Below are 27,607 nucleotides of genomic sequence, written 5' to 3'. Positions count from 1 at the left end.
TATTCACCAGAGAATCTCCCCACAGCACTTCCCCAGAGGCTCACATCATCCCTAGATACTTTTTTTTTTTTAAACTGGAGAGAAATGCGGGTATGATGACACACCGCTTCTGTTAATCAGAAGGGAAAATAGCAATTACCAGCTATGTAGTCCTCTTTTGCCTGGACCCTTTGAAAGCTTATTAATGGTTTAAAGGTGCCCTGCTAAATTGTTTCCAAATACTCACGTGTTTAAAACATAAGATGACCAAACCTTCACTTTAGTTGGGAAAAATATGTTTACAAAATGTTAATTGCTATACTCGTATGTCCATACATTAGAAGTCCTGAATTTTCCTACCCCCCCCCAAAAAAAATAAATAAATAAAAGAGGTCTATGGGTCAAATAGGCAAACCATGCCTGGTGCTAGCATGAGAAGTGAGACCAACAGGAAGCACAACGCCACCGCTCCCTCCAGTCCAGCTCCTTCAGGCCTCTTCTCATGAGTGGCCACCACACCAGCCTGACTGCTGTCTCCACAGTTGTGAAAGGCAGGCCGGCAGCTCCTGGAGAGCTGCTTTAGAGGAAGCCCAGAAAGCTCTGGAGAGCAACTTGCTGCCATTGGATATAGCTACTGAAGATGAACCAGGCTAGAGTAGCTCAAATGAAGGCAAACTAAGCTATTCTACCAGATATATTTTGAAAAAAATACTAAAAATAATATTTAACTCCAGATAGAACAATAAGGCTTTCAAAGCACAGTACTAAATACACACACCAGATTGACCCCCTCAGGCCACCAGGACAGAAAGTGCCCTGCGCTCTGGGCAGTTTCTACAGGACTGCTACATACAGCTGTGCAGCCCCCTTCTCTCCATACACACACACACACACACGGACACGGACACACACGCACATGCACACAAAACCAACAAACAAAACATCTTCCCAAAAAAGAGGAAACCTCTACCAAAACAAAATTTAAAAGAATTATTTCAGGGGCGCCTGGGTGGCTCAGTGAGTTAAAGCCTCTGCCTTTGGCTCAGGGTCATGGTCCCAGGGTCCTGGGATCGAGCCCCGCATCGGGCCCTCTGCTCAGCGGGGAGCCTGCTTCCTCCTCTCTCTCTGCCTGCTTCTCTGTGATCTCTGTCTGTCAAATAAATAAATAAAATCTTAAAAAAAAAAAAAAGAAAAAAGAATTATTTCAAAGCACAAAACTCAAGAGGCTTTAATATGCTAATCTGCGCTGTGAATTTCCGTGAAGCTGGAGGATGTTGGTTGAGTTGACTTCGCCTGGTGGCATCAGTAGGGCACAGTGACTTCGATAATACCTTTGGCACCCTCTGGATAGATTATGAATCAGTTCGCAGAAGTAACAACCAACTCTCAATAGTTCATAATAAATGCATAAGAACTCTGTAGATAAGTAAATCTAGGTCCTTCATTTTAGTCAATATCTCTTCCCCTTTACTAGCTTTTCATCAAAGCCATCCACACTGAGTAAAAGAAGAATGAACACACAGCTAAGGCCAAATAACATATGAGATGAGGAAAATGATGAAAAAATTCTGGGACTGATCATGATCCAAACTAGGAAAACATCATGGAGAAAGCCAAAAGATCTTTTCCATTTTACTTGCCTAAACTCCCTCTACCTGAGTGACATTATCTGGGGGGGGGGGGGGGGGGACTGCTAAAGATTTTTCCACTATCCTAACTACCTTTCAACCAAGAATTTTCCATTCCCTAAAAGGGCCTATATTAAGAGGACCCTACAGACTACCTCCTAATCCACACAAAGTTCACCCATCCTTGGGAGAAAATGAGGAGGTCCCTCCTTGGTGTGGCCTCCTCCCTTGTCTGGAGCATAGCATTAGATGGAGCAGATGTGTTCTCCCCAAAATACACACACATAATTCCTGAAGTTCATAAAGACTTTTAGTTGGAGACACTTGCCAGTTCCTTGAAAACCTAAACTATAGTCAGTTAATGTACACAGAGAAAAGCACTCCATAGGAGAAAAAAATAAGAGAGCAAGCAAGGACAACTATCGGCCTCCCAAATAAACATCATGTCAAAAGATTCCAAGATGGCTACAAGGGCAAAACTACCATTTCCAGGCAACGATAGCTCAGTGCAAAAGGATAAAGGAATTACCGCGTGCCAAAATGATACTATATAGTACTTAAAAACAGATTAAAAGGCAAATTAAAGAAGGTAGCAAATGCAAATTCTAATAATTTGCAAATCCATGAATGTACAACAACAAAATTACATACTTTGCAAAATTTAAGATTCAAGGCACTTAAGATAATAAAGATTTGAAGTTAGGTACAAAAGGACCCTAACTACATTGCTTGAACACACTTCTTAAAAAAATCAGTGATCTCTACGCAACTTCAAAACTTCATTATTTTACTCTATGATGAACCTTCTAGAAAACTACGCTCCCACTTGCGGAGGACAGTCATTTTTTTGTATTCCAAACTTGGGATAATATAGAGATGTTTACCTCATTTTAACTAGAAACCTCTATGGCATTTTGAAAATCTCAATTGAGTGTTTGTTATTAATATCAAAGTAGGACTGGAGATGACATGTGAAATACCTCAGCTTCCCCTTTGTGTAGGTCCCCATTTTATCAACAATATATAACTATTCCAGGCTAGAAAAAAAGATAATATGATTCATGAGCCACAACCTGAACAAAAAGACTATTTTTTGTGAACAAAAATGAAGTGAAAAGTAGGACAATGATTTGCTTTTCATTGTTACCCATCTCATCAAAATTAAAGAAAAAGTTAAATTGAGCTTAACTTAGAGAAATGCCATCATAAAAAGAGACACTGCATGTAACTGGACAACATAAGCCAAAGTAAATAATGATGATAATATATTCCCAGCATTCTATTCTCTCCAGGTTGACTATTTTAAATTTTTTCACAACGTTTAATACCAAAATCTATGAAGTGTTTTCTATGGACTTATTTTACCCTACTTGGGTGGTATCTGAACAAAATACATTATCAGGAGAGAATGTATTTTTCTCCAAATGTCAAATTTTATTACAGTCAACAGATAAAAATATAAAAAGGTCACATCCCTAGAGTCAAATAAATACCACAAGGATTTTAAAATTACTTCATTCTGACACCAAATTCCACAGACAGTAGAGACAGCCACATTTTTATTAGGAACGTTAAAAATTTAGTGTTACTCACAAGAATAGTTCCATAACTGAAAAGGAATTCTTCTGTTACAACTTGAGGTCGAAATACCTGTGTGATGAGAGTTTCCACAGATTAAATCCTGAAAGCCATGTGTATGAAAACAAAATAAAAATGTTTTGTCTGAGTTGCTGTCTCTAAAACTCAGTTTAACCAAAAAGGGAGTCACTTTTACATTATTTTTTTTGCTAATAAGATAGTACCTGAGAAGTTACGAGGTGAAGCACGATAGGCATCAGGGGTAGACATAGCTTCAGCTGCTTCGCTTGCACTGTTGATGGGTGTTTGCGGCCAGAAACATTAGCCAAGGCATTAAGAATGTCACCTGCAAAGCACATCCCAGAGCACACATGAAGGTTACAGACCACAAATACTTCAGGACCACCAGTCACTTCTAGAACACTCATGGGGCTGCTGCGATAATTACTTTCCAAATAAAAGAAGTGGGTAGGAGCTGTGTTATTTTATTCACAAATATTGAGATTATAATAGAAAGCTGTGGCCTCTGGAGACAGAAGGGATATAAGTTTGATCTTTCATCTAGCAATTTTAAACAGAGTTTATAGTAGTGGTTTTCGACATGATTACTCTGTTTTTTTGGTCTTTTCCAAATTTTAACCATAAGCACTTTTCACTACTGTAAACAGAAAAAATTTATTTAAAAAATTAAAAATGAATCTTGGAACACTGAAAAAAAAAATAAATAAATAATAAAATAAATTTAAAAATAAAATTAAAAATGGGGGCTCCTGGGTGGTTCAGTCATTTAAGCACCCAACTCTCGATCTCAGCTCAGGTCTTGATCTCAAGAGTCATGAGTTCAAGCCCCATGTTGGGTTCCATGCCCAGCCTACTTAAAAAATATGTAAGTGAACAGATTACAGACTGCAATTTTTAAATAATAGAATAGGATGGAAGAAAAAGGATCAATTCCTAAAACTTTCCATTGGATGATAAGTCCAATCATAAATAAAACTTGTATTATGGACATCTGAATCTTAGCATCACATCCTAAAACGGGATGAGTTTGGCACTAAGAAACTCAACTACCAATTGACCAGACTGTAGTCTTCAGGTTGAAATCTTATAAAGGTTACAATCCCCCCCAAAAAATTTGAAATGTTCTATTTTTCAGTCATTAACAGGCAAAAAAAAAAAAAAAAAAAAAAAAAAAAAACTCTCAAAGTATAAGTAAGGACCAAAAGGATACCATCAATCAGCCATTAAGAAATTTTCATTATTCTGATTTAATACGCAACACTTCTGAGTCTAAGTATATTTTACCATAAGAGACTGGATCAAATTTCACATATAAACATTTCTGGTTTATAGCTACATCTGCTGGAAAAGCATGGAATGGGATTTAAATAAAATATATGCATTCCTTAGATTATTTTAGTTTCTCCAAATAATAATGAATAAGAGATTAACTGGGATAGACATCTTTTACAAATCTTTATGTGATATGTTTATTTAAATTTCTTCAAACTCCAGAAGTTTCTAAACTTTGAACTTCAAAATTAAAATTCTTTAATATCTATATATTAATGTCTATGCATTTTAAAATTCTTTTGACAGTAAATAAATGTGTGGCTGTAACCTGAAGGAAAATTTTTTTTCTTCAGAATTAGGCAGAGAGAAATCTCAAGAAAGCCTAAGTTCAATTTTAAGTTCTTAAGAGGCTTTCCTTTTGTTGATTTTCCAAAATTGCCCGTTCACCACAGAGAACACCTCAGTGCAACCTTTAGCCTGCTCATTGCCTCAGTCACATCACTGATTCAAAATAACTATAAAACAGATAAAGCAAATCTTGAATTGAAATCTTGAAACGACACAACCAAGAAAAGGTGTCACTGTACTCGCCTGTGATAAGCAAGAGGCAAGACTGAAAAAGAGGCACAACCGAAAAGCCCATGCACAGAAAGGCAATCAGCATGGGGCCGGCGGAGGAGCCCCCGATTTACCTAGGATACGTGGCAGTTCCTTCACAATGTGATGGATGAGAAGGTCCAGGCATCTGGACAGGTATTCATTGCTGCTTTCCTGCTCCTTGCCTGGAGTGGTCTTTCTGCTGTCTCTCTCGATGTACATCACCAGTCTACATACAGGAAAGTGCAAAAGATTACCTCTCATGATAGAACAGTTGATAGCATCTGTCTGAAAATGCCGCCAAGGCAAGTGTTTCCAGGGGGCACAGTCCCAATCATGCTGACATTTGGATTTGTAGTTATTTGTCAGGCACAGTCTATTTTTGCCTTAGAAAAATCTAAACGTTTATGCAGTAAGAAAATAAGGCAACTTAGAATGTATCTGCCAACATATTACAAAATAATGCCCTGATTTCATTTAGCCTTGGCCCAGGAAAAGCAACCGCATTTTTCAGATGACAGATGAAAGGCAGAAAAAGGCGTCTGGGCAGAAGAGCGCTCTTGGAGTTTCAAAGATTCAAAGTGGAACCACAAGTTGTCTGCACTTCTGTTGGTCATCAGTACTAAATTTGCTTGGAACCTCAGGCAAGTCCCATGAATTCCGGTTCCTTCACTAATTGTGTACATAAATCCAAAGAAAGAGTTTCATTTCAACATTGGATGATACAGATAGCAGATACTATATCAAAACATCTGCATTTCACATGTCCCTTTTCCCCTAGTTTTATGATCTCTGTCCTTTAACAAACATAGGACTTCTTCAACCCACTGGCATTTAGTACATCAATCTCTGATCAAGTGTGCCCAGCCCAGACCCAAGGAACATACCGGGCCATTACTCCAGACACTGAAGGTAAGATTGAAAACTTTTAGGGTCATGTTTCATCCCCTTTGCTGAACCCACCAGGCACATTCCCAAATACCCACTCCTCTTGTTTCTTGAATGGGCAGTGAGTTCACTGATTTTGTTGCATGAAAGTCCCTTTATATTCCCCATGCCATCATCCCTCATCATTCCTTTTCTCAGTTCCCTTGCTCTCACTCATATCACCCAATTTTTACTTCCCAGAGAGAACTTCCAACCAACTCCTATTGTCAACTGGAAAGAGGGGGGTTTGTACATAACACATGTAGATATAAAGAATACTGAAATCGTAACGCTTAGCATTCATGTAGCTCTCTTCGTAGATCTGGTCAGGCTTTTTGCTATTTTTTGCTCACTATTACTTGGAGCTCTACGTGAACACACGCGGGTAACGCTGAATCAAAAGTCTGTTTCCATCAGCCAGTTAGTATCTTCTGCTCAAGTCACTGATGACAGTGCTGGCCACACTCTAACAAGCACATGGCATTCATTAAAATCAGGGAAAACACTCATGAATCACCAGCAGTGTATCACTACTACTTAAAGAATTCACAGGACAAAACTTCCTGATGACAAGTAAACCACAGAAATGAGACCGTGAGACTTCATGATAAATGGACTTTAAGAGTTTCAGGAGATGTGATACAGTGCATGGGGACAGCCTGCTCAACCAGCCAGCCTGGAGCTTCCAAAACACATGCCACCACACACTGTTGTTATGGCCAGAAGCTTCTGAGACAAGAGCAGCAACTTTAAGAATCTCTTGATTAGGGGTGCCTGGGTGGCTCAGTGGGTTAGGCTGCTGCCTTCGGCTCAGGTCATGATCTCAGGGTCCTGGGATCGAGCCCCGCATCGGGCTCTCTGCTCAGCAGGGAGCCTGCTTCCCTCTCTCTCTCTCTCTCTCTCTCTCTGCCTGCCTCTCTGTCTACTTGTGATCTCTCTCTGTCAAATAAATAAATAAAATCTTAAAAAAAAAAAAAAGAATCTCTTGATTAGTTGGCACTGTTCCCTCAGCCCAACCCAAGGAGAGGGACCTGAAAATACCAAGGAGGGGGGAAACTAATCTTCCTTTTCTGCTCCCCAAAAGGGGTTGCCTGACATCTCCCTGCCCAGCCTTAGCCATCTGCCCAACAGCTTTTCTGAAGTGAAATAATACGTTGTTTCCTCCAAGATGAGTATTTCAAACACACCCTCTAACCATAATCTGCTCTTGATCCTACTTGCACACTCTTCTACTGTGACCAATCCTCAATTTCAGGAAACTTCTCCTAATTGAATCCATGACGTTTTCTCCCAATCCACCAAGACTTCTCTCTTCTTCACTTACTTCCTGCTTCGATTATATCCCATTATCTATCATTTCGATACCCTCTTGTCCCCTATCTTTTCTTTGGGCCCATCTAGCCAAACATACTCTGGATAAGTCCAAAGATCAGCTTTCTGGATGCCTGCAAAGAAGGCTGCTGAAGCTCAACTCCACCATAAATGTGTGACACCACTACTGAACAGCCCAGAGCAGTAGTAGCAATCTGAATATCTCATTGGTCAATGTATGTCAGTCTATTTTCAAATTGTTCTTCTCTTCAAACCCCTAAGGGTCCACCCTACAATGAAACTCTGAGTGATTCTGCCTATTGTACAGAGAAAATAGAAAGCATCATGAAGGAACTGTCCTTCCTAAGTCTCAACATGCACACCTCCTGTGAATCACATCCTAGCCACCTTTCCTCCCATCACAACAGAGGACCTATCTCTCCTTTGTTCTTTGCTTTAGCTCTCATTCTCCCCTAACTTCTCAGAACCTTAAAACTGCCAATTACTCATTTTCCCTTTTATATATTTACTTTCGGCCACTTAACAACATAATTTTCATAATTCTTCTAACAACTTCCTCATTGCTTCTCTCAGTCCCTTCTCATCAAACCTCTTAAAACAGAAATCTATACCTAGCACCTCCACAGTTCCTCCTACATGTTCCTCAACCCACCCCAGTCTCACTCACGGTCATCAATCACTTGAAGGTGACTGACATCAAATCAAGTGGGCATGTGTCAGCAATGTTCAACACTGTTGTCACCCCTCCTACTCCTCTATATATCATAACACCATATCTTCCTAGTGTTCTTCTCCAGTTTCTTTAGTTGGTCCTTCTCTATGTCTTTTGTTGATTCATGCTTCTAAATGCTCAAGTTTATCAAGACTCAGTTCTAGATCTACCGCTCTTTTCCTACTACCATTTGACCCAGGTGATCTCATCTCCATCAATGATTTGAATTCCATAATATACACCCGTGTATATTCCAATTCCAGAGCTACAGCCCAAACCTGGTCTCTATATTCCACTGCTGATTTGACTTCTGCTTTTCTTTGTCTCAAAGGCATTTCAAAATCTACATATCCCAGGTAAACATGATTATCCCAACAAACCTGTGATATTTCAGAATATAATGTCCCATTGTAAGACATCACTCTCTACCTTATTAATACAAACCAGAAGCCTAAGAGTCATCCTTATCACCTCCTTTTCTCTTACTTCCCACAGCACATCAATCATTAAATGTTTCCCAAACCCTTACACTTTTCTGCTCCCAATCAAGTGCAAGCTTCCATATTACCTTCTTCCACACAACTACAATAGCCTCCTAGCTGGTGTATGTCCTTCTACTCTGTCATTTTAATCCTTACACACCCTACATCTATGTGGATCTTGTCCATCAGGTTCCTCCTGTTCTTAAAAAATCCTTCAGTGGAATCCCACTATCCTTAACATGGGAGTACTTTTTTTTTTTTTAGAATTTATTTATTTGACAGAGATCACAAGTAGGCAGAGAGGCAGGCTCCCTGCTGAGCAGAGAGCCCAATGCAGAGCTCAATCCCAGGACCCTGGGATCATGACCTGAGCCAAAGGCAGAGACTTTAACCCACTGAGCCACCCAGGCACCCCAACATGGGAGTTCTTAAAACTCCCTATCATGGGGGCGCCTGGGTGGCTCAGTGGGTTAAGCCTCTGCCTTCAGCTCGGGTCATGATCTCAGGGTCCTGGGATCGAGTCCCGCATCAGGCTCTCTGCTTGGCAGGGAGCCTGCTTCCTCCTCCCTCTCTCTCTCTCTCTCTCTCTGCCTGCCTCTCTGCCTCCTTGTGATCTCTCTCTGTCAAATAAATAAATAAAATATTTTTTAAAAAATAAAATAAATAAATAAAGTCCCTATCATGACCTGCAAGGCCTATAGGGTCTGGCCCCCAACAGCATCTCCAGTTTTGGTTTGCTTTCTTTTCCTCTGGTTACACTGTTCCAGCCCCTCTCACCTTCCCCAGCAACAAGGTATTGCCTCTCTGCCTGCATGGCTCTTCTCTTCTCTCCTGGTCAGTGAGATGTTACAATTTTCATACATTTTATAACGTATTTTTTTAACTTTTATAATGTATTTTTGATTATCTGATAGTTTGCATCCCAGGAAATTTAAAAATACCATAGGGCAAGAACCATATCTGATTTTGCTCATCCCATCTTTCTACTTCTGAGTACAGTTCCTGACATGAAATAAGTGCCTGATAAATATTAGCTGACTAGACACATATTGCTGTTGAAACTGCCCTAAGACTTTACCTAGTTCTCTGAAGCAATTCCTTGGTCCTTACTTTTCCCAAGGTCTTTTTCTTAATTCTACTGTTTGATGTGTTTGGCATTTATATTGCTGGGTTATATAAGGAAGGGAGGGAGAAAGAGAGGGAGGGAAGGAGGGAGGAAAGGAAAGGCAAGAGAGGGGAGGGGAGAGAGGAAGAAGGAAGGAAGGAATAAAAGTTCTAAGAAAAGCTTTTTCTAAGGAAGAGATACCATAAGTAAAATCAAAAAACAAATGGAGGAAAAATATTTTCTCCATTTGGTTCATCAAGTGATGAATAGATAAAGATGATGTGGTATACAAATACAATGGAGTATTATGCAGCATGTCAAAGGAAATCCTGCCATTTGAGACAACATGGATGGATTTTAAGGGCACTGTGCTAAGTCAAGCAAGCCAAGAAGTCAAATACTACATGGTAGCATTTTTGTGTGGAATCTAAAAAAAAAAAAAAAAGAAGAAGAAGAAGAAGGAAAGAAAAGTCAAACTCATAGAAACAGAGTAAAAAAGTAGTTGCCAGATGCTGAGGGTGGGGAGAATAAAGAGAGGTAGATAAGATGGTTCAACTTCCCGGGATAGGAGCAATAAGGTAAGAGGATCTAATGTAAAACATAATGACTTCTTAATTGTGGCCATTCTAACTGGTGTAAGGTGGTATCTGAATGTGGTTTTGATTTGCAATCTCCCTGATGGCTAATGATGATGAATATTTTTTCATGTGTCTGTTAGCCATTTGTATGTCTTCTTTGGAGAAGTGTTTGTTCATGTCTTCTGCCCATTTTGTGACATGATTATCTGTTTTCTGGGTGTTGAGTTTGAAGAGTTCTTTATAGATCTTGGATATCAGCCCTTTGTCTGTAGTGTCATTTGTGAATATTTTCTCCCATTCTGTGGGTTGCCTATTTGTTTTGTTGACTGTTTCCTTTGCTGTGCAGAAGCTTTCGATCTTGATGAAGTCCCTAAAGTTTTTTTTTTTTAAGATTTTTTTTATTTTTTTTTTTTTATTTATTTGACAGACAGAGATCACAAGTAGGCAGAGAGGCAGGCAGAGAGAGAGGAAGGGAAGCAGGCTCCCCGCTGAGCAGAGAGCCCGATGCGGGACTCAATCCCAGGACCCTGAGATCATGACCTGAGCCAAAGGCAGCGGCCCAACCCACTGAGCCACCCAGGCGCCCCCTAAAGTTCATTTTTGCTTTTGTTTCCTTTGCCTTTGGAGACATATCTTAAAAAGTTGCTGTAGCGGATGTCGAAAATGTTACTGCTTATGTTCTCCTCTAGGATTTTGATAGATTCCTGCCTCATGTTGAGGTCTTTTAACCATTTCGAGCTTATCTTTGTGTGTAGTGTAAGAGAATGGTCAAGTTTCATTCTTCTATACATAGCTGTCCAATTTTCCCAGCACCATTCATTGAAGAGACCGTCTTTTTTCCACTGTATACGTATTTCTGCTTTGTTGAAGATTATTTGACCATAGAGTTGTGGGTCCATATCTGGGCTCTCTAAACAACAAGTGTTGGAGAGGATGTGGGGAAACGGCACCCCTCGTACACTGTTGGTGGTAATGCCAGCTGGTGCAGCCACTTTGGAAACAATGTGGAGATTCCTTAAGGAATTAAAAGTAGAGCTACCCTATTACCCTGCAATTGCACTACTGGGTATTTACCCCAAAGATACAGATGTAGTGAAAAGAAGGGCCATCTGTACCCCAGTGTTCACAGCAGCAATGGCCACAGTCGCCAAACTGTGGAAAGAGCCAAGATGCCCTTCAACGGATGAATGGATAAAGAGGATATGGTCCATATGTACAATGGAGTATTATGCCTCCATCAGGAAGATTAATACCCAACTTTTGTATCAACATGGATAGGACTGGAGGAGATTATGATGAGTGAAGTCAAGCAGAGGGAGTCAAGTATCATATGGTTTCACTTGCTTGTGGAGCATAAGGAATAACACGGAGAACATTGGGAGAAGGAGAGGAGAAGGGAGCTGGGTGAAATCAGAGGGGGAGACAAAGCATGAGAGACTGAGGACTCTGAGAAACAAACTGAGGGTTTTGGAGGGGAGGGAGGTGTGGGGTTGGGTGAGCCTGGTGGTGCATGTTAAGAAGAGCCCAGATTGCTTGGAGCACTGGGTGTGGTGCATAAACAATGACTCTTGGAACACTGAAAAAATAAAGTTAAAAAAAAAAAAACATGGTGACTATAGTGGAGAACACTTTATTGTATAACTGAAATTTACTAAGAAAGTAGAACTTAAATGATCTCAAAAGAAAAAAAAGATAAATCTGTAAGTGGTGAAGGTATTAACTAGCTAGATGGGGAGTCCTTTCATAATGTATCAAATCACCACAATCTACACTTTAAACATCTTACAATTTTATATGTCAATTATACCTCAATAAAGCTGAATCTTTTTAAAAAAGACCAACTGGGGGAAAATATTTCCAATTCATACCACAAAAGAGGATATGTATACACACACACATATACACACTTATGTATATGGTGTGTATATGTGGGAGGCATACATATTTATTCCTCCCAGATATCAATTAGAATAAAACTAAGAAGAGAAAATATGAAGGATAGGAAAAGGCAATATACAGAGAAGATAATATAAATGGCCCAAGCAAGAAGATGCTCCACTTTGCCCATAATAAAAGAAATGTATGTTGGCCCTTGAATAATGTGGGGGTTGAGGGTGCTGAGCTCCCCACACAGTTGAAAGTCCACATATAACTTCTGACCCCCTCAAAAAACCTAAAAACCTTAAAAAACCTAACTACCAATACGGGAACCACAATTTAGCACTTTTTACTGTGATAACGCAATTTCCTACAGAGATGAACTGCGGCTCAAGCACAGACAACTAGTGTCACATGATGTTTTAAGCAGATACTCCCAACACTTGAGCTCACTGCAACTGCACCAGGAAGTAGCTATAAAATTCTTACAGTAATACAGTATTGCTACAGTGAGTTTTATGTAGCTATGATTTAATACTGCATCTTTACATTTGTTTATATCTCTCTCAACTACAAATGGCACCCTGGATAGTCTGTGTGCTTGAGCTGTGATCAATTTTAACACTTTTTAAGATTTATCTACTTATTTTAGAGAGAGTGAGAGAATGGACATGAGTCGGGGGGGGCAGGGGGAAGGGTGAAGTCGACTCCCCACTGAGCATGCATCTCTATGCAGGGCTCAATCCCAGGACCTCAAGATCACAACCTGAGCCAAAACGAAGAGTCAGACACTTAGCTGACTGAGCCATCCAGGTGCCCCAAATTTTAACTTTTTATAATAGATTTATATGTATTTTATGACAGTAAATGATAAGATAGACTAGTATCTATATATATTTTGTGCATTCATGACATACCCAAATTTTTCTTAATTTTTTTCAATATTTCTAGGCTATATGTTTCATCTGTAAGCTTTTTTCAAATTGTCACAAATCTCAAAAAAATTTTCCAAGGTATTTATTGAAAAAAAAATCTGTATAAAAGTGGACCCATACAGTTCAAACCCATATTGGTCAAGGGTCAACAGTATATTAAAATAACTATATAGTCTTCAAATGGCCAAATGCAGAAAGTTCGATAGCAAAGACTGCCATCAAGACTCGGGATGATACCAACACCCTAGTACTGCTGGTGGAGTATAACTTGGCGCAAATCCCAGAGACAGCAGATGGGCAATTATCTTCAAAATTAAAAAAAAAAATCTAGCAAATCTACCTCTAGGAAGAAATTACTCTGTATATAATTGTATACCTGCAACACATTCATATTTTTCTGCTTATAACAGTAAGATATTAAGGAGGAACGTGCCCAGCAAAAGAGGGATGGTTAAATAAAATATGGTCCATCATTACACTGTAACTATTAAAAAAAAAAAAGGAAATGGTCTATATACTATAGGGAAAGAATGATGTATAAGAGACATTGTTAAGTAAAACAGGAAAAGTTCAAAACAGTATTTTTTGTGTGTATAAACAGACAAATAGGATCTATACTCACATTTCCTTGGATAAAAAATTCTCTGGAAGGATACACAAGCCAAAAGCAACTAATAACAATGCTTAGGATTGCATGATGGTGCTCTGGGGCTTCAGAACACGAGGTGGAATATATTTCTCACTTCTGAATTTTCTTTGATTTTTGAACAATGAATGCAAGTTATCTACTCAAAACATGGAATAATATCATTGTCCTACAGAGTCCATTTTTTTAAGTCACAGGAATGAAAGGCACAGCATAGGAAATATAGCCACTGGTACTGTAAAAGCGTTGTACAGGGACAGATGGGAGCTACACTAGCAGTGGACACAGGACCATGTACAGAGTTACGGAATCACTCTTATACATCTCGAAGTAATGTAACATCGTGTGTCAGCTGTTCTCAAAAAAAGAGAGAGAAAAGAAAAGATATTGTTTAGGTGATATAATGCTCAATACACATGAGACACTACCAAATGACAAGTGCTGAGTGCAGGCAAAAAGACTATCCCTCTCTGTAAGATCTATACAGTTATGCTTTCTCACAGTGCCAAGTGTCAGGATGACTTTCAAAAAGTAGTAAGCCGATGACAGTACCACAGCACTGCCTCCAAAAGTTTATTATGGTCCGTGGCCCATTAGGATGTCTAGGTTTTTTTTTCTCCTTTCCTTCAGCAGGGTCACTTCATCTAACAATACTAAGATGGAGTGGCCAACCAAACCTGTACGTAATTCCCTGCAGCACTATGTAAAACTGTGATCCTGAACAAATTTTGTTAACTCTTAAAAGCTTCAGTTTTCTAATTATAAATGAGATAATAATGCCCACATTGTAGGATACTGCTGTGACAATTCAATGAGCTAGTAGCCTGGGGTAGGACACACAGTCAATTCTCAAAAAATGGTAGCTAGTACTGTTAATTATTGTTATTATTTTTTAAAGGTTTTATTTAATTGACAGACAGAAATCACAAGTATCTGAGAGGCAGGCAGATAGAGAGGGGGGAAGGCAGGCTCCCTGCTGAGCAGAGAACCCAATGTGGGGCTCAATCCCAGGACCCTGAGATCATGACCTGAGCTGAAGGCAGAGGCTTTAACCCACTGAGCCACCCAGGCGCCCCAATTATTGTTAATATTAATAATTATTATTACCTCTACCACCAAACTCAAGAAACTGCTTTCTTGAAAGATCCCAGAGGGCAAACTACTCCTCATCCTACTCTCTTACTCACAAATCATCATGGTTGAAAATCTTGCCTCTGGCTTCCCCTGCATTTAGAGCCCTGCCTCAAGTGATTACAGTAAGAGGGAGTATGCTGTCTTTCAGGAGATGCTGTGGAAATACAGGTCATTAAAACTTTACTACTCCTTTTGATGTAAGAAAAATGTAAACATTTCTTGTAAGGAAATAAAATAGCTATCAGGTCAGTTTTATTTTAAAAGAACATCCAGGATGTACAGCCATTTATTAACCCAATCTTCTAGTAAGAGGCATTATGGCTGCTGTCAGCTTTCTTTCTTACAGACCATTCCACTGTGAAGGCCGCTGCATCTGTCTCCTGGGTTACAGGGGCAAAAGAGGCTGAGGTACATACATAGAAAGAGAACCACGAAAGTTCCACATCACAGCACTGCCCCACTGCTTCCCAAAGTGGCTGTCCCAAGGTAGTCCCAACAGCCAGGTAGGAGTTGCCTCTGAGTTGTAAGCTCATCGCTATCTACTGGTGTCAGATTTCATCTTGACCCATCCATATCTTGTGGTCTTCATTTGAATTTTCTTCATTATTAACATGGTAAGCATATTTTTGTATCTCCTCTTTTGTGAAATACCTGTTTAGGGGTTTTGCTCATTCTCCCACTGGATTTTCAATCTTCTCTTACTGACTTGTAGGCATTATCTATATGGTCAAGATCTTTCTTCTTCCCCTTCTTTTCCCTTCTTTCTCTTTCTTCTCCTTCTTTTGGTCTTTCCCACTGAATTCCTCAATTCATTGGAAACGGATTTATCATATGGATTGGGAAGAAATTGAAATCCATAATTCTTCTAGGTAGATAACCACTTGCCTGGTACTACTGACTAAAAAGGTACTTCTAAAACTAAGTGTGAAAGAGGGAGGGTAAAATAACAAATACAGGGCAAAGTCTGATAAAAAAGCAGCTTATCCCTAGATTACCTCCTCTACCCAATGAGTCAGGTGACTGCCACTGAACTTGCACCCAAGAAGACATTGAAATTGGGAGGTTTACTCTGAGAGAAAATGAAACAGAAAGTTTCTAGACTGGGAGAAAGTAGATCAAATCAAAGAGACCACTACCAAAGTACAAATAGAGACTAAGTGAATTCCCACTGGGGCTTCCAGCCTCCTTCCCCAGAAGACTCCGAAGATTCTGGCAGCCAGGGGCCAGCCTTCCAGCTGATAACTAGGATGCTCTTCATACTCTTCAGCAAAACTAGCCCAAGGCAAACATATTAGAGATATTAATAAAGTTCAAATTAAATGTCTGTACAGATGATCTTAGTGTGAAACTCAAAAGTCAAGAAAATTCATTCATGCACTGAGAACTTCTAAAACAGGCTGTCATTCCTTCAATTCTTAATCATGATCAGACCAAACATTACCACTTATCTGCAGCCATGGTTTGCTTGAATTCTAATTGCTGACATTCATCCATGCTCTTTTCCATTGCTGGATAGTATTCCAGTGTGTGGATATACCACAACTTAGTCATTATTGATGGATGTTGGAGCTGTTTCAGTTTATGAATAGTGCTAAGAATATCTTATGCTTGGCACATGTAAACATGTCCCATGTTGGGTAAACACCTGCAAGTGAAATTGCTGGACCACAAAGCATTCTTAGATTCAGTTTAGTAGACACTGCAGATGATCAGTTTTCCGAAGTGATTATTAAGACAATTTACATTCCAACAGGGAGATATAAAGAATTCCAGTTGCTCTACATTTTTGCCAAAATTTATGTTAACAGGTTTTTTAATTATAGCCATTCTGGTGGGTATCCTTTGGTACATCATCACAATCAAACTGAATTTTCCTGATGATTAATAAGGCTATGCATCTTTTTGTGTGTTAAATGGCCTCTTGGAGATAACTTTTATAAACTGCCTGTTCAAGTCTTGTGTTCATTTTCTTGTTGGGTTATCCCCTTTCAGTTTTTTAGATACTGTAATTAAGAGCCCACTGTTGATTATGTGTGTGTCAAATACCTTCCTGTACCCTATGTCTTATTTTGTTATTCTCTTAATGATGTCTTTTGATGAACGGAAGTTCCCAATTTTAAGGTAATGCAATCTATCAATATTTTCCTTCTTGAAGTGCTTTAGTGTCCTGTTAAAAAAATGTTGGTCAACTCCAGGATCACGAAGATATTTTTATTTGCTACATACTAGAAGCTTTATTGTTTAAATAACATTTTTATATTTAAACATGCAATCTACCAGAATTGATATTTTATACAGTATAACTTAATACAGTCTCTCTATACTGATATCTAAAGTAATCCAGCACTATTGTAAAAACCATTTCCACTGTCATCTCCCATCTCTTCTGCTCTTCTCCATGTTTTCTATCCTGAATTTCTCTCTATCCTGACCCCACCTTACTTCAGTAGATTAATTCTCTATTCAGCTGTGTCTAATCCACTGAACTCCTACTGCATTTTTCAGTTATTGAATCTCCATTTTTGTTTGTTTTTATTGCTCTAGCTCTCTATTGAAATGTCCCATCTGAACAGGTATATATTGATCTAGTTATCTTAAGGTCAACATCTGATACGTCCATTGTCTGTATCCTTTGTGGATACTGTTACCTAGTTTGTTTGTTCATTTGTTTTTGTCATATCATCTTATGTCCTCATAGGCCTGATTACTTTCTATTGAGGGATAGATTCTATACAGGAAAACTGGAAAAATATTTTAAGTCCTAGGATTAGACTTCTCCAGACAGGATTTACATTTGCTTCTGGAAGGCAGCTGGGGTATCAATAAGCCTGGATCACTTGAATCCACTCAGAAATTGAGATGTTTCAGAAGAGGGCTTCTTTCCTTGTTCCAGGAAATCTCTTATATAAGTAACAGGTAGCTCCAGAAACAGAAAACAGAGAATATGGAAATGTTTATCTACTGGAAATCAGGGGATCCAAAAGAAATCCTGCCAAAATTCACAGAGTATTAAAAAAAGCAAATTAACACTCATCTATAAGGAACTGATTTTTCCTTGGTATTTAAATTATGTTACAAAATTTAATAATATGCTACCTAACTACCATAGCCTGAAATATATCTTTTTTTTTTTTTTTAAGGCGAAAACTACTCAAATAGTTTCCAAACACTAGCACAGACTTTTAACACATAAGAAAATATCCATTACTCTGCTGGAAGAAATAAAAGACTGATGGGATCCATAACAATATCAAACTAACTCTAGAATAACGCTTCATTTCTTTGTCCTCTCCCCAGTGCCCTCCCATTATAGGATGTGTTTACACAGGCTATAGTAGGATAGATTGGCTTTACTGACAGGGGAACATTAGCTCCTAAAAGGATTCACATTCTATGAACAAAATAAAATGTGGGAACATTTGAGTGTAGTGGCCATAAACACTTTACAATTGCTCTATAACAAAACTGTAAATGATATTTTTTAGCTTTCTACAAAGAGATCAAGTTAAAAAGACCAACAATCTGCACTGTAATCCAAGTAAGCCACAAAAAAATAAGATCCACTCCTCTTCCCCTCCCCCACCTGTAATAGAATTCCCCTACCTGTAATAGAATTATTTCTGCCTAGGACACGTCTGCTTTCCAATCTACTGCCTGGTCCCCCATTTCCTTCCATTTATTCCTGTGAGTCATTCCCACTAATCTGACCACAGTTTTCTTACTACCATCTCCCAAGGAATCTTTATGCACCCTCCCACACGAACAACTCTTAAAGGACCTGCATACTAGCAACCTTGGCGCAAAGGCCATGCTAACTAAAAGGAGGAGCACAGAGGGATTACAGGAAGGAAACTGATTATCATTTTTTTTCCATCAAGGTAAGTATACTCTTTCATCCTCATCACCTACTTCCTACATTTCCCCCACCACCCTCTCCTCTAATAACCATCAGTTTGTTCTCTATAGCTAGGAGTCTGTTTCTTGGTTTGTCTCTTTTTTAAATTTGCTCCTTTGTTTTGCTTCTTAAATTCCATATGACTGAGATCATATGGTATTTGTCTTTCTCTGGCTGACTTACTTGGCTCAGCATTATACATTCTAGCTCCAACAACACTATTGCAAATGGCAGGATTTCATTCTTTTTATGGCTGAATAATATTCCATTATATAATATACACCACATTTTCTTTATCTGTCTTATACTGATGGACACTTGGGCTGCTTCCATAGCTGGGCTATTGTAAATAATGTTGCAATAAACATGGGGGTACAAGTATCCATTTGAACTAGAGTTTCTGTATTTGGGGTAGTTTGATTACTAGATCATAGGGTAGTTCTATTTTTAATTTTTTGAGGAACCTCCATACCGTTTCCCACAGTGACTGCATCAGTTTGCATTCCCACCAACAGTGCATGAGTGTTCCTTTTTCTGCACATCCTCGCCAACACCTGTTGTTTCTTGTGTTTTAGATTTTAGCTGTTCTGACAGGAATGAGGTGACAGCTCATTGTAGTTTGTTGTTGTTCACTGTAGTTTTGATTTGCTTTTCCCTGATGATCAGTGATGGTGAGCATTTCTTCATTTGTCTGTTGGTCATTTGGATGTCTTCTTCGGAAAAATGTCCGTTCTTGTCTTCTGCCCATTTTTAATCAGACTATTTGTTTTTTTATATTGAGTTGTATCAGTCCCTTATGTATTTTGGATACCGTTTATCAGATATGTCCTATGAACAATTCTTAAAGGACCCACAAACCAGCAAACTTGGCACAAAGGCCACGCTAACTAAAAGAGGGAGCACAAGAGAATTGCAGGAAGGAAATTTTTTAAAGCAAAGAGATGACTCAATAAAAAAAAAAAAGTGGCATGTTAAGGAATATTAATCTAGTAGTGGCAGGAAGGATCAGAAAGGGAGTAAGCCACACAGGCAATTAGCAATTATATGTGAACAGTTGGAGGAGAAACAGAAAGGAGCTCAAGAACAGAACAGACTGCCTGGAAATGGTGTGACTAGGAGACAAGATTTTCATATTATTGAGAGAATGGCACCACACACTGTGGGAAGGCAATTAGATAGGTTTTAAGAATGGAAAAGCCACACACCTTGCTTTAATTTAATCCATGCCCTTCCTGAAGATGCCTTCACCTCTACCCCCCATTCGAACCCCCCAGCCCCAGGACATCTCCACTCCCTTCAAGTTCTATTGAGCTCGCTGGGCCCATGGATGGCACTGCTCCACTGTCTGTGTCTACTGCAGATCTTCCCACACTACTGCAGTACCGTGCAACCCGGGGATAGCCATCCCACTTGGATTCATCCTAGACAACTTCACAATCAGTTCCTTGCTGTGGCCATATACTATTTCTAGAGAACCAAAACACCACATTTTTCTTTGCTGCACTACACACTAAGCCCATTTTTATCTATCTACTGCACATTCTTTAACTCATAACTGGTTTTTCCCCCATACAGCAAAAATTTGTACTTTAAATCTCTTCCATCGCCTTGTCAGAATCCTCAGCAAATTAATCATCCAATTTAAAACTTCTGTTTGTAATTAGAGCTACCGTCTCTCAACTTAGGGAAGTCAGGTGATAAGTGGAGTTTTGGCCCCAATTCAAATTGCATTCACTGAGCATATCTACAAACCTAGTGAGTGATTATTTCTTCAGTTCCTAAATTTATAACTGGGACAGGCATACTTAGCAACTAGCAGAATCCATCCACTGGCTATCTGATCTGTGCAGTGAGGCCTATTATGATCAGAAGGGATAAATGGCAGTGTCTGGCATGTCCCCTAACAAGATAGTAACTCACACCAGTGGAAAACCAAATCACGCCAAATTATGCCAATAGCAAAAAATTGAAAAAATGTCTCCATTTAAACTGTCTAACTTAGCCAGTGCAGAATCTTAGAAATGACTATGCTAGATCTTGAATAACTGTAAGTGATCCAAAATAGGAACAGGCTGTGACTCCAGCTGCAGCTGATTTAAGATTCAGGATCCCTCCTGAAGCAAATCACCACCACCCTGGAATTGTAGTCGCGTTGACCTGACGAAGGCTTTTTACTGTTACCAGTTTAGAAGAATCACCAGCATGTGTTTGCTTTTACTCAACAGAGTAAACAGTCAATGTTCACTGCCTTGCCTTTGAGTCACGCCATGATCCTGCTCTCAGCCATAAAACAGTTGCAAAGATCTAGATCATCTTGATGTTTATCCAACATTGCACTTGCATGCTACTTTGTTGGCATTAAGCTGATTGGACTTGAGGAACAGTTAGCAGCGGGTACTTCAGTTGGTCAGGAAGACATAGGAGAGACAGATAAATCCCATAAAAATCCATGGGCCTAATAGTCCTCAGTGAACTTTCTGGGGCTCACTAGTCTAGAGTACGTTGGGGCATCCCTCTGGGTCCAAAACAAATTATTGCATCTTCTACCAACTACGACCCAAAAAGTGGGCTCTTGTGAACTTAGGAAGCAATATGTACCACCTTTGAATGTGATCTCCTTAAATCATTTTCTGAGGAACCCATTTAAAAACTTGCTAGTTTCGAACAGAGGTGGTGTGAATGAAGACTCTGCTGCTCTTCCAGCCTGCAGTGTGAGCTGCTCTGCCACTCAGGCCCTATGACCCAGCGGAGCTACTGATACCCTGAATGTCGGTGGTGAACAGCGTTGACAGAGCAAGTCCCAGGGAATCACCAAGAAGTGGATCACAACACAGATCTCTAGGGTTGCTATATTCTGAAGGGTTGTATTCCCCCTAAAATTCAGAGTTTGGACTCCCAACACCCAATGTGATGGTGTTAGAAAGCAACTAGATCACCCCTGAGAGGTAATTAGGTCATGAAGGGAGAGCCCTCATGAATGGAATTAGTGCCCTTATAAAAGAGATCCCACAGAGCTCCCTAGTTCGTTCCTCCATGTGAGGACACAAGGAGAAGTCTACAACTGGGTGAGGGCCTTCCTCCATCCATGCTGGTACCCCAATGTCACACTTCCACCCTCTGGAACCGTGTTTTTGTGGTTGATAAGCTAGGCAGTCTCTGGCATTTTGTCGTAGCTGCCCAAAGAGACCCGGGGGTTCTAGAGCAGAGCCACATGCTCATCTGCAGATAACAATTCTTTGTAGAAACAGTTCGTGATGGAGAAAAGATGCATGACTAAGAACATCAAATGATCACATCATCTGAGTTACCTTCCATTACCTATAACATTAACCTGACACACCATGCCACTAGGCTGGACATGCAGAGCAATAACCCACCAGGGAAACTAATCAGTAGAAGAAACTGAGCTGGAACAGGGCCAGAATGTACTAGTAAGTTGCCTAAGTAGGTGGCTGAGATTCCTCTGACATACACTCTACGGCATTGCCCCCCCACCCTTTGATCCTGATCGAGAATTACTTACGACCACTTGACTGAAGAGGAAAAACCACTGAGCCTGCTTGCTGAATGGCACAGTACAATTTGCTGGCACCAAATCGAAGTACCCTGCTGCCTGCAGTTTACAAATCAAATCACAAGAGTTCCAGGAAAGGAAATCCTCCCAGGTGGCAGAGCTTCAAATACATTTTGTTGTAGCCTGTGTTTAAATGAAGATACAGCTACAAGCAGAGATGCATGCTGATTCCTAGGCACTGGCTAACAGCTTAGGAAGGTGGTCCGGGACTTAGAAAGAACAAGATATGAAGACCGATGACAAGAAGTGCTGGGAAAGGGCTATGTAGGCAGACATCTCTGAACGGGCACAAAGCATGAAGACATTTCTGAACCATGTGGATGACCTTTAGTGGGCATCCCCATCAGAGGAGGCTCTCAATTACTGGACGACATCTTCTGCAACATCAGTCACGACTCCCTCCAGCCACTGTGGGACTTGCTCAATGGGCCCACATGCAAAGCGGCCCAGGCAGCAACAATGAAGGCTATGCATGGACTCAGCAAAAGGAATGTTCCTCATCAACCATGACCTGGATACTGCCACTTCAGCCAACAAGAAGCCAATGCTGAGCGCCCCATTTGGCCCCATTTCCTGGGGAGACCTGCCAGTCATCTAGCAACAAGTACAAGTTTACTGTCAGGCAGTAAACTCCCCTTGGTGTAACAAGTTACATATCCTGGATACAGATTTGCTTTCCCTGCCTCTAAGCGTCTGCCTGTGACACTAACTGTGGATTTAAGAAATGCCTTATTTATCATCATAGTAATCCATGTAATAGTATATCTGACCCAGGATTTTATTAACAGTAAAAGAAGTGTGGTAATGTGCTCAAGCATGAAATTCACTTATCTCAGCAAGCACCCTTTTTTCCAGGAGCACCTGGCATGGCTGGAAGGAAGAATGACCTACCTACTGACAACTCAGTCATGGTGCCAACTGGGAAGGACACAGTGAAAAATTATGTTCTGTCTTACAGCATTCACAGGGTTTTTACCTCTGGTCTCTGACCCCAAGGCTCTGCTAGATTGGGTCCAAGGAAGGAAAGCTGCCACCTGAGGCCACAACAGCAATTCCATTTTAGGGAATGAGGGTTACGCTACTGTGTAAGAGTGAGTGGTCATGATTACACTGTGGACAGGAGCAACTAGAACCAGGGGATTGTGTAAAGAGCCTCTAGGTACTTCCATAACAGTTAAAATTAATGAAAATCTCAGCAAGCAAGTAAAGGAAGACACACTGAGGGAGGATTCATTCCCATCTTTCAGGTCCTTGACACACTCAGAAAAGTACAAACCTGTGATTCAAATTTACTTAGAGCAGTGGAACTACCAATTCATAGGGATTCCTGATACACATTTTTAAATGCCCTCAAAAAGGTAGCTTCACCTACTGGTTAAAAGTTGTCCTTTAATCTGTACTTTCAGGGGCACCTGGGTGGCTCAGAGTGGGTTAAGCCTCTGTCTTCGGCTCAGGTCATGATATCAGGGTCCTGGGATCGAGTCCCACATTGGGCTCTCTGCTTGGCAGGAAGCCTGCTTCCTCCTCTCTATCTGCCTCTCTGCCTACTTGTGATCTCTCTGTCAAATAAATAAATAAATTCTTAATAAATAAAATCTTAAAAAAAAAAAAAAAAGGGACGCCTGGGTGGCTCAGTAGGTTAAGCAGCTGCCTTCAGCTCAGGTCCTGATCCCAGCGTCCTGGGATCGAGTCCCACATCGGGCTCCTTGCTCGTCAGGGAGCCTGCTTCTCCCTCTGCCTCTGCCTGCCATTCTGTCTGCCTGTGCTTGCTCTCTCTCCCTCTCTCTGACAAATAAATAAATAAAATCTTTTAAAAATAAATAAATAAATAAATAAATAAATTCTTAAAAAATAATAATAAAAATAAATCTTTAATCTGTACTTTCAATGTAAGACAGTGGTGGTTTTTTCCTTAATATATTATGATGGGTAGAAATAGTATTTGGTTATAATTTTAATTTGCATTTCAATTGCTGGAGGTAAAGTATCTGTCCATATCTTTATGAATCTCTTTATAGAATATAGTTAACTCTTTGTTATATATGATACAAAATTTTATGAATTTTGTTAACATGAAATTTTATTTATAATTTGGGGGTATATAAAAGTTCCTAATCTATATATCGTACAACCCAGCAATTACACTACCAAGTATTTACCCCAAAGAGACAAATGTAGTGATCAGAAGGGACACCTATACCCCAATGTTTATAGCACCAATGTCCACAATAGCCAAACTATGGAAAGAGCCCAGATGTCTATCAACAGATGAATAAATAAAGAAGATGTGGTGTGTATGTATGTATATACATACCTACATACATACACACACACACAGACACACACATGATGGAATATTACTCAACCATCAAAAAAATGAAATCGTGCCATTTGCAATGACACGGATGGAACTACAGGGTGTTATTCTAAGTGAAATAAGTCAATCAGAGAAAGACATTATCATATAATCTCACTGATACATGGAATTTAAGAAACAAAACAGAGGATCATAGGGGAAGAGAGAAAAAAAATAAAACAAGATGAAACCAGAGAGGGTGACAAACCATCAGAGACTCTTAATCAAAGGAACAAACTGAGGGTTGCTGGAGGAGAGGAGGGGTGGGAGGGATGGGGTGGCTGGGGGATGGACATCAAGGAGGGCACATGATATAGTAAGCACTGGGCATTACATAAGATGGATGAATCAATGACCTCTACCTCTGAAACCAATAATGCATTATGTTAATTAAATGAATTTAAATTTTTAAAATAAATGAAAAAAAAAAAAAGGTTTCTAATCTATATATAGCCAAACCATCAGTATTTCCTTTTACGGTTTCTTTCATTGTTTTTCTACCCAAAACACTTTGGCTACATATATTTAAACATATTCTCTCCCAGCTGTTTATGGTTCCTTTTTGGTACATAATTCTTTAATCCATCTGGAATTAGCTTTTGTATGGTGTAACCTGAGAAAAATTCTTCCCACACAGTTAACCAATTATACAGAATAAATGTTTCTTTAAAAAAAATCCTCCAAGATCAAAGTAGACTTTTACTGTATTTCACTAATTACCATATTAATAGTAATGCTATGGGGAAGGGGGAAGAAAAAAAAACCTTGAAGAAAACGTGATCCCTCAGGAGTCACTGAAATTCCAGGCTCACAGAGCAAATCTATACAATAAGCTTACGAGACTATTCATCCTCTGAAAGGGTTATCACTTCTAGAGACAACTAAGACCCTATTTTATCACCTGTCATATTCAATATGAGTATGAAACCCTTTGGAAAAATAGGTGGACATTTTGGGGCCATCATGTAATTTTTATCTGATCCTGACAGCTCAATTTCACTGCCTGTCATGCAAGATAGATTTGAAAACTGACATCAGAGAAAATGTGCTGATATTTAATCCATAAAAGGCCAATGGTGATGACAGTAAGCAGGAAAAAATATCTACATAATGTAGCAAAGGTTATCGTGGGCTCTCAATGTGAGGTTTCAAGTTCTCAGGCAGATGGACAGCACTGTGGTTAGTTTAGAATTCTACCTGCTAGTGGAGTTCCAGGGGACAGGTAAGGAAGGATAAAAAATCTTGCATACAAACTCATCACAGAGAGTTTTAATCTCTCTCTAACCTGATTTCTGCCTTCTTTTTGCATACTTTTATATTCAACCTTACATTTTATAGACAACCTAATATAATACCTGGGCTGCAAAGCACAAAGCAACAAGTACCAACATTTTCCATAGTCTGGAGGGGCTACCTCTGTGTTTCTGAGAGTAACACATTCATAAATTTAATCTATAAAGTTGAAACAAATTTGAGCTTTGACTGCGTTAAGGATTCCCTTAATCTTTTAAATCAGCTAGTGTTTATTGCTAACATTTTTTTCTTCATTATATTTTAATTACAGGAGTGAAACATTCTTATTATAACAAGGCTAAAATAAAATTGAATAAAAATAACAATCCCCTGAATAAAAATAACAATCTCCCTATCCCACCCTCCTCTGATAATACCAAGTTGGTATTACCCTTCACTAGCATTTTTTTTAAATAAATTTTTATACAAATAGAAGAGTTTTTGCCATTTTTGTTTTATAAAAATAACTTCATTATACGTGGCTCTGCCCTTTCATTTTGCCACTTGTCTATATGTAATGAACATACCTCCAAGTTAATGAATCACTTATACGATAGCTTTACCATTATTTTAATATCAATGTATAGTATGGATAGTATTTCCAGATAGTAACCACTAGAAACAATGCTACTACATCAGACACCCTCAGGGATACACCCTGAATAATTCATGCTTCTTTTTCTAACACCAAATGCGGATCTGTTAGAATGAAAGTGATGTGTATTGTTAAGTCATAGATGCTTTTAAATTACTTTCCAAAAAGTTGCACCAATTTGTATTTCCATGGGCATCACTTAAAAGTGACTTTGGATTTCCAGTTATGCCAAGATGGAATTATGCTCCATTCCTCCCAGATCGTCCCTCTTATAGCTAAACGTGCCTGGATATAATATAAAGAACAAGCATAAGATGACTTTAAAATATGCAAAACAGGAGGCGAGCTGCCTGGACAATAAACGACTTAAGGAACAACACAGCCATGAGTCTCCTCAGTTTCCTTACTGCGGCTCACATATTCAGAAAAGGATATTGCAGAACTTGCGGACCCACAACTATCCCCCAAAAAAGAAAAGCCTTGCTTCCCTTAGCCAAAGCACCAGTAAAAAGATAGCCTAAGGGGAAATTTTTGTAAGATTACCTGCCCTACTTTGGCAAAACACCAATAGAAAACTGCATACATGGGTCCCCTGGGTGGCTCAGTGGGTTAAGCCGCTGCCTTCGGCTCAGGTCATGATCTCAGGGTCCTGGGATCGAGTCCCGCATCGGGCTCTCTGCTCAGCAGGGAGCCTGCTTCCCTCTCTCTCTCTCTCTCTGCCTGCCTCTCTGTCTACTTGTGATCTCTCTCTGTCAAATAAATAAATAAAATCTTTAAAAAAAAAAAAAAAGAAAAAAAAGAAAACTGCATACAGCCTCTCCTTCCTCTACAGTTCAGTGGAGGCAGGCAACGGGCCACCCCAAACAGCAGGTAGCCCACTCCCACTCCCCAGCGGGGAGGTGTGGACAGGCCATCAAGCAGCTAATCTTCCATCCTCTGCCCGGTAGGAGCAGGCAGCAACGTTCTGATCCCACCACCCACCGCTTCACCCCAGGGACAGCATCCAGTGAGCTGAGCAGGCAACTGATCCTCCACTCCCTCCCCAACCAAAGCAAGGCCCCCTTCAGTTTCCCAGAGAGCTGGATGCAGC

General features: G+C 39.7%; 1 protein-coding gene and 1 long non-coding RNA gene across 3 annotated transcripts in view; both read right to left on the bottom strand.

Annotated features, from left to right (window-relative positions):
* The window catches only part of ULK4 (unc-51 like kinase 4), a 677,717-nt gene that overhangs the window by 452,429 nt on the left and 197,681 nt on the right, over window positions 1-27,607 (bottom strand). For both annotated transcript variants that reach the window (XM_047739616.1, XM_047739608.1), the window contains exons 23-25: window positions 5,171-5,304; window positions 3,410-3,531; window positions 3,201-3,257 (exon numbers count right to left, since the gene is read on the bottom strand). In XM_047739616.1, coding sequence (XP_047595572.1) covers window positions 3,201-3,257; window positions 3,410-3,531; window positions 5,171-5,304 — 313 coding nt within the window. The remainder of the gene's footprint in view (window positions 1-3,200; window positions 3,258-3,409; window positions 3,532-5,170; window positions 5,305-27,607) is intronic.
* Window positions 8,852-26,847, bottom strand: LOC125106087 (uncharacterized). Its single transcript, XR_007129219.1, has 3 exons — window positions 26,837-26,847; window positions 20,857-20,866; window positions 8,852-8,966 (listed from the first exon to the last, which is right to left on the bottom strand). It is a non-coding gene; the product is annotated as an uncharacterized LOC125106087 (long non-coding RNA).

The sequence above is a fragment of the Lutra lutra genome, chromosome 1, assembly GCF_902655055.1.
Source record: "Lutra lutra chromosome 1, mLutLut1.2, whole genome shotgun sequence".
Classification (NCBI taxonomy): Eukaryota; Metazoa; Chordata; class Mammalia; order Carnivora; family Mustelidae; genus Lutra; species Lutra lutra.
This window is presented reverse-complemented; position numbering and strand designations above follow the sequence as displayed.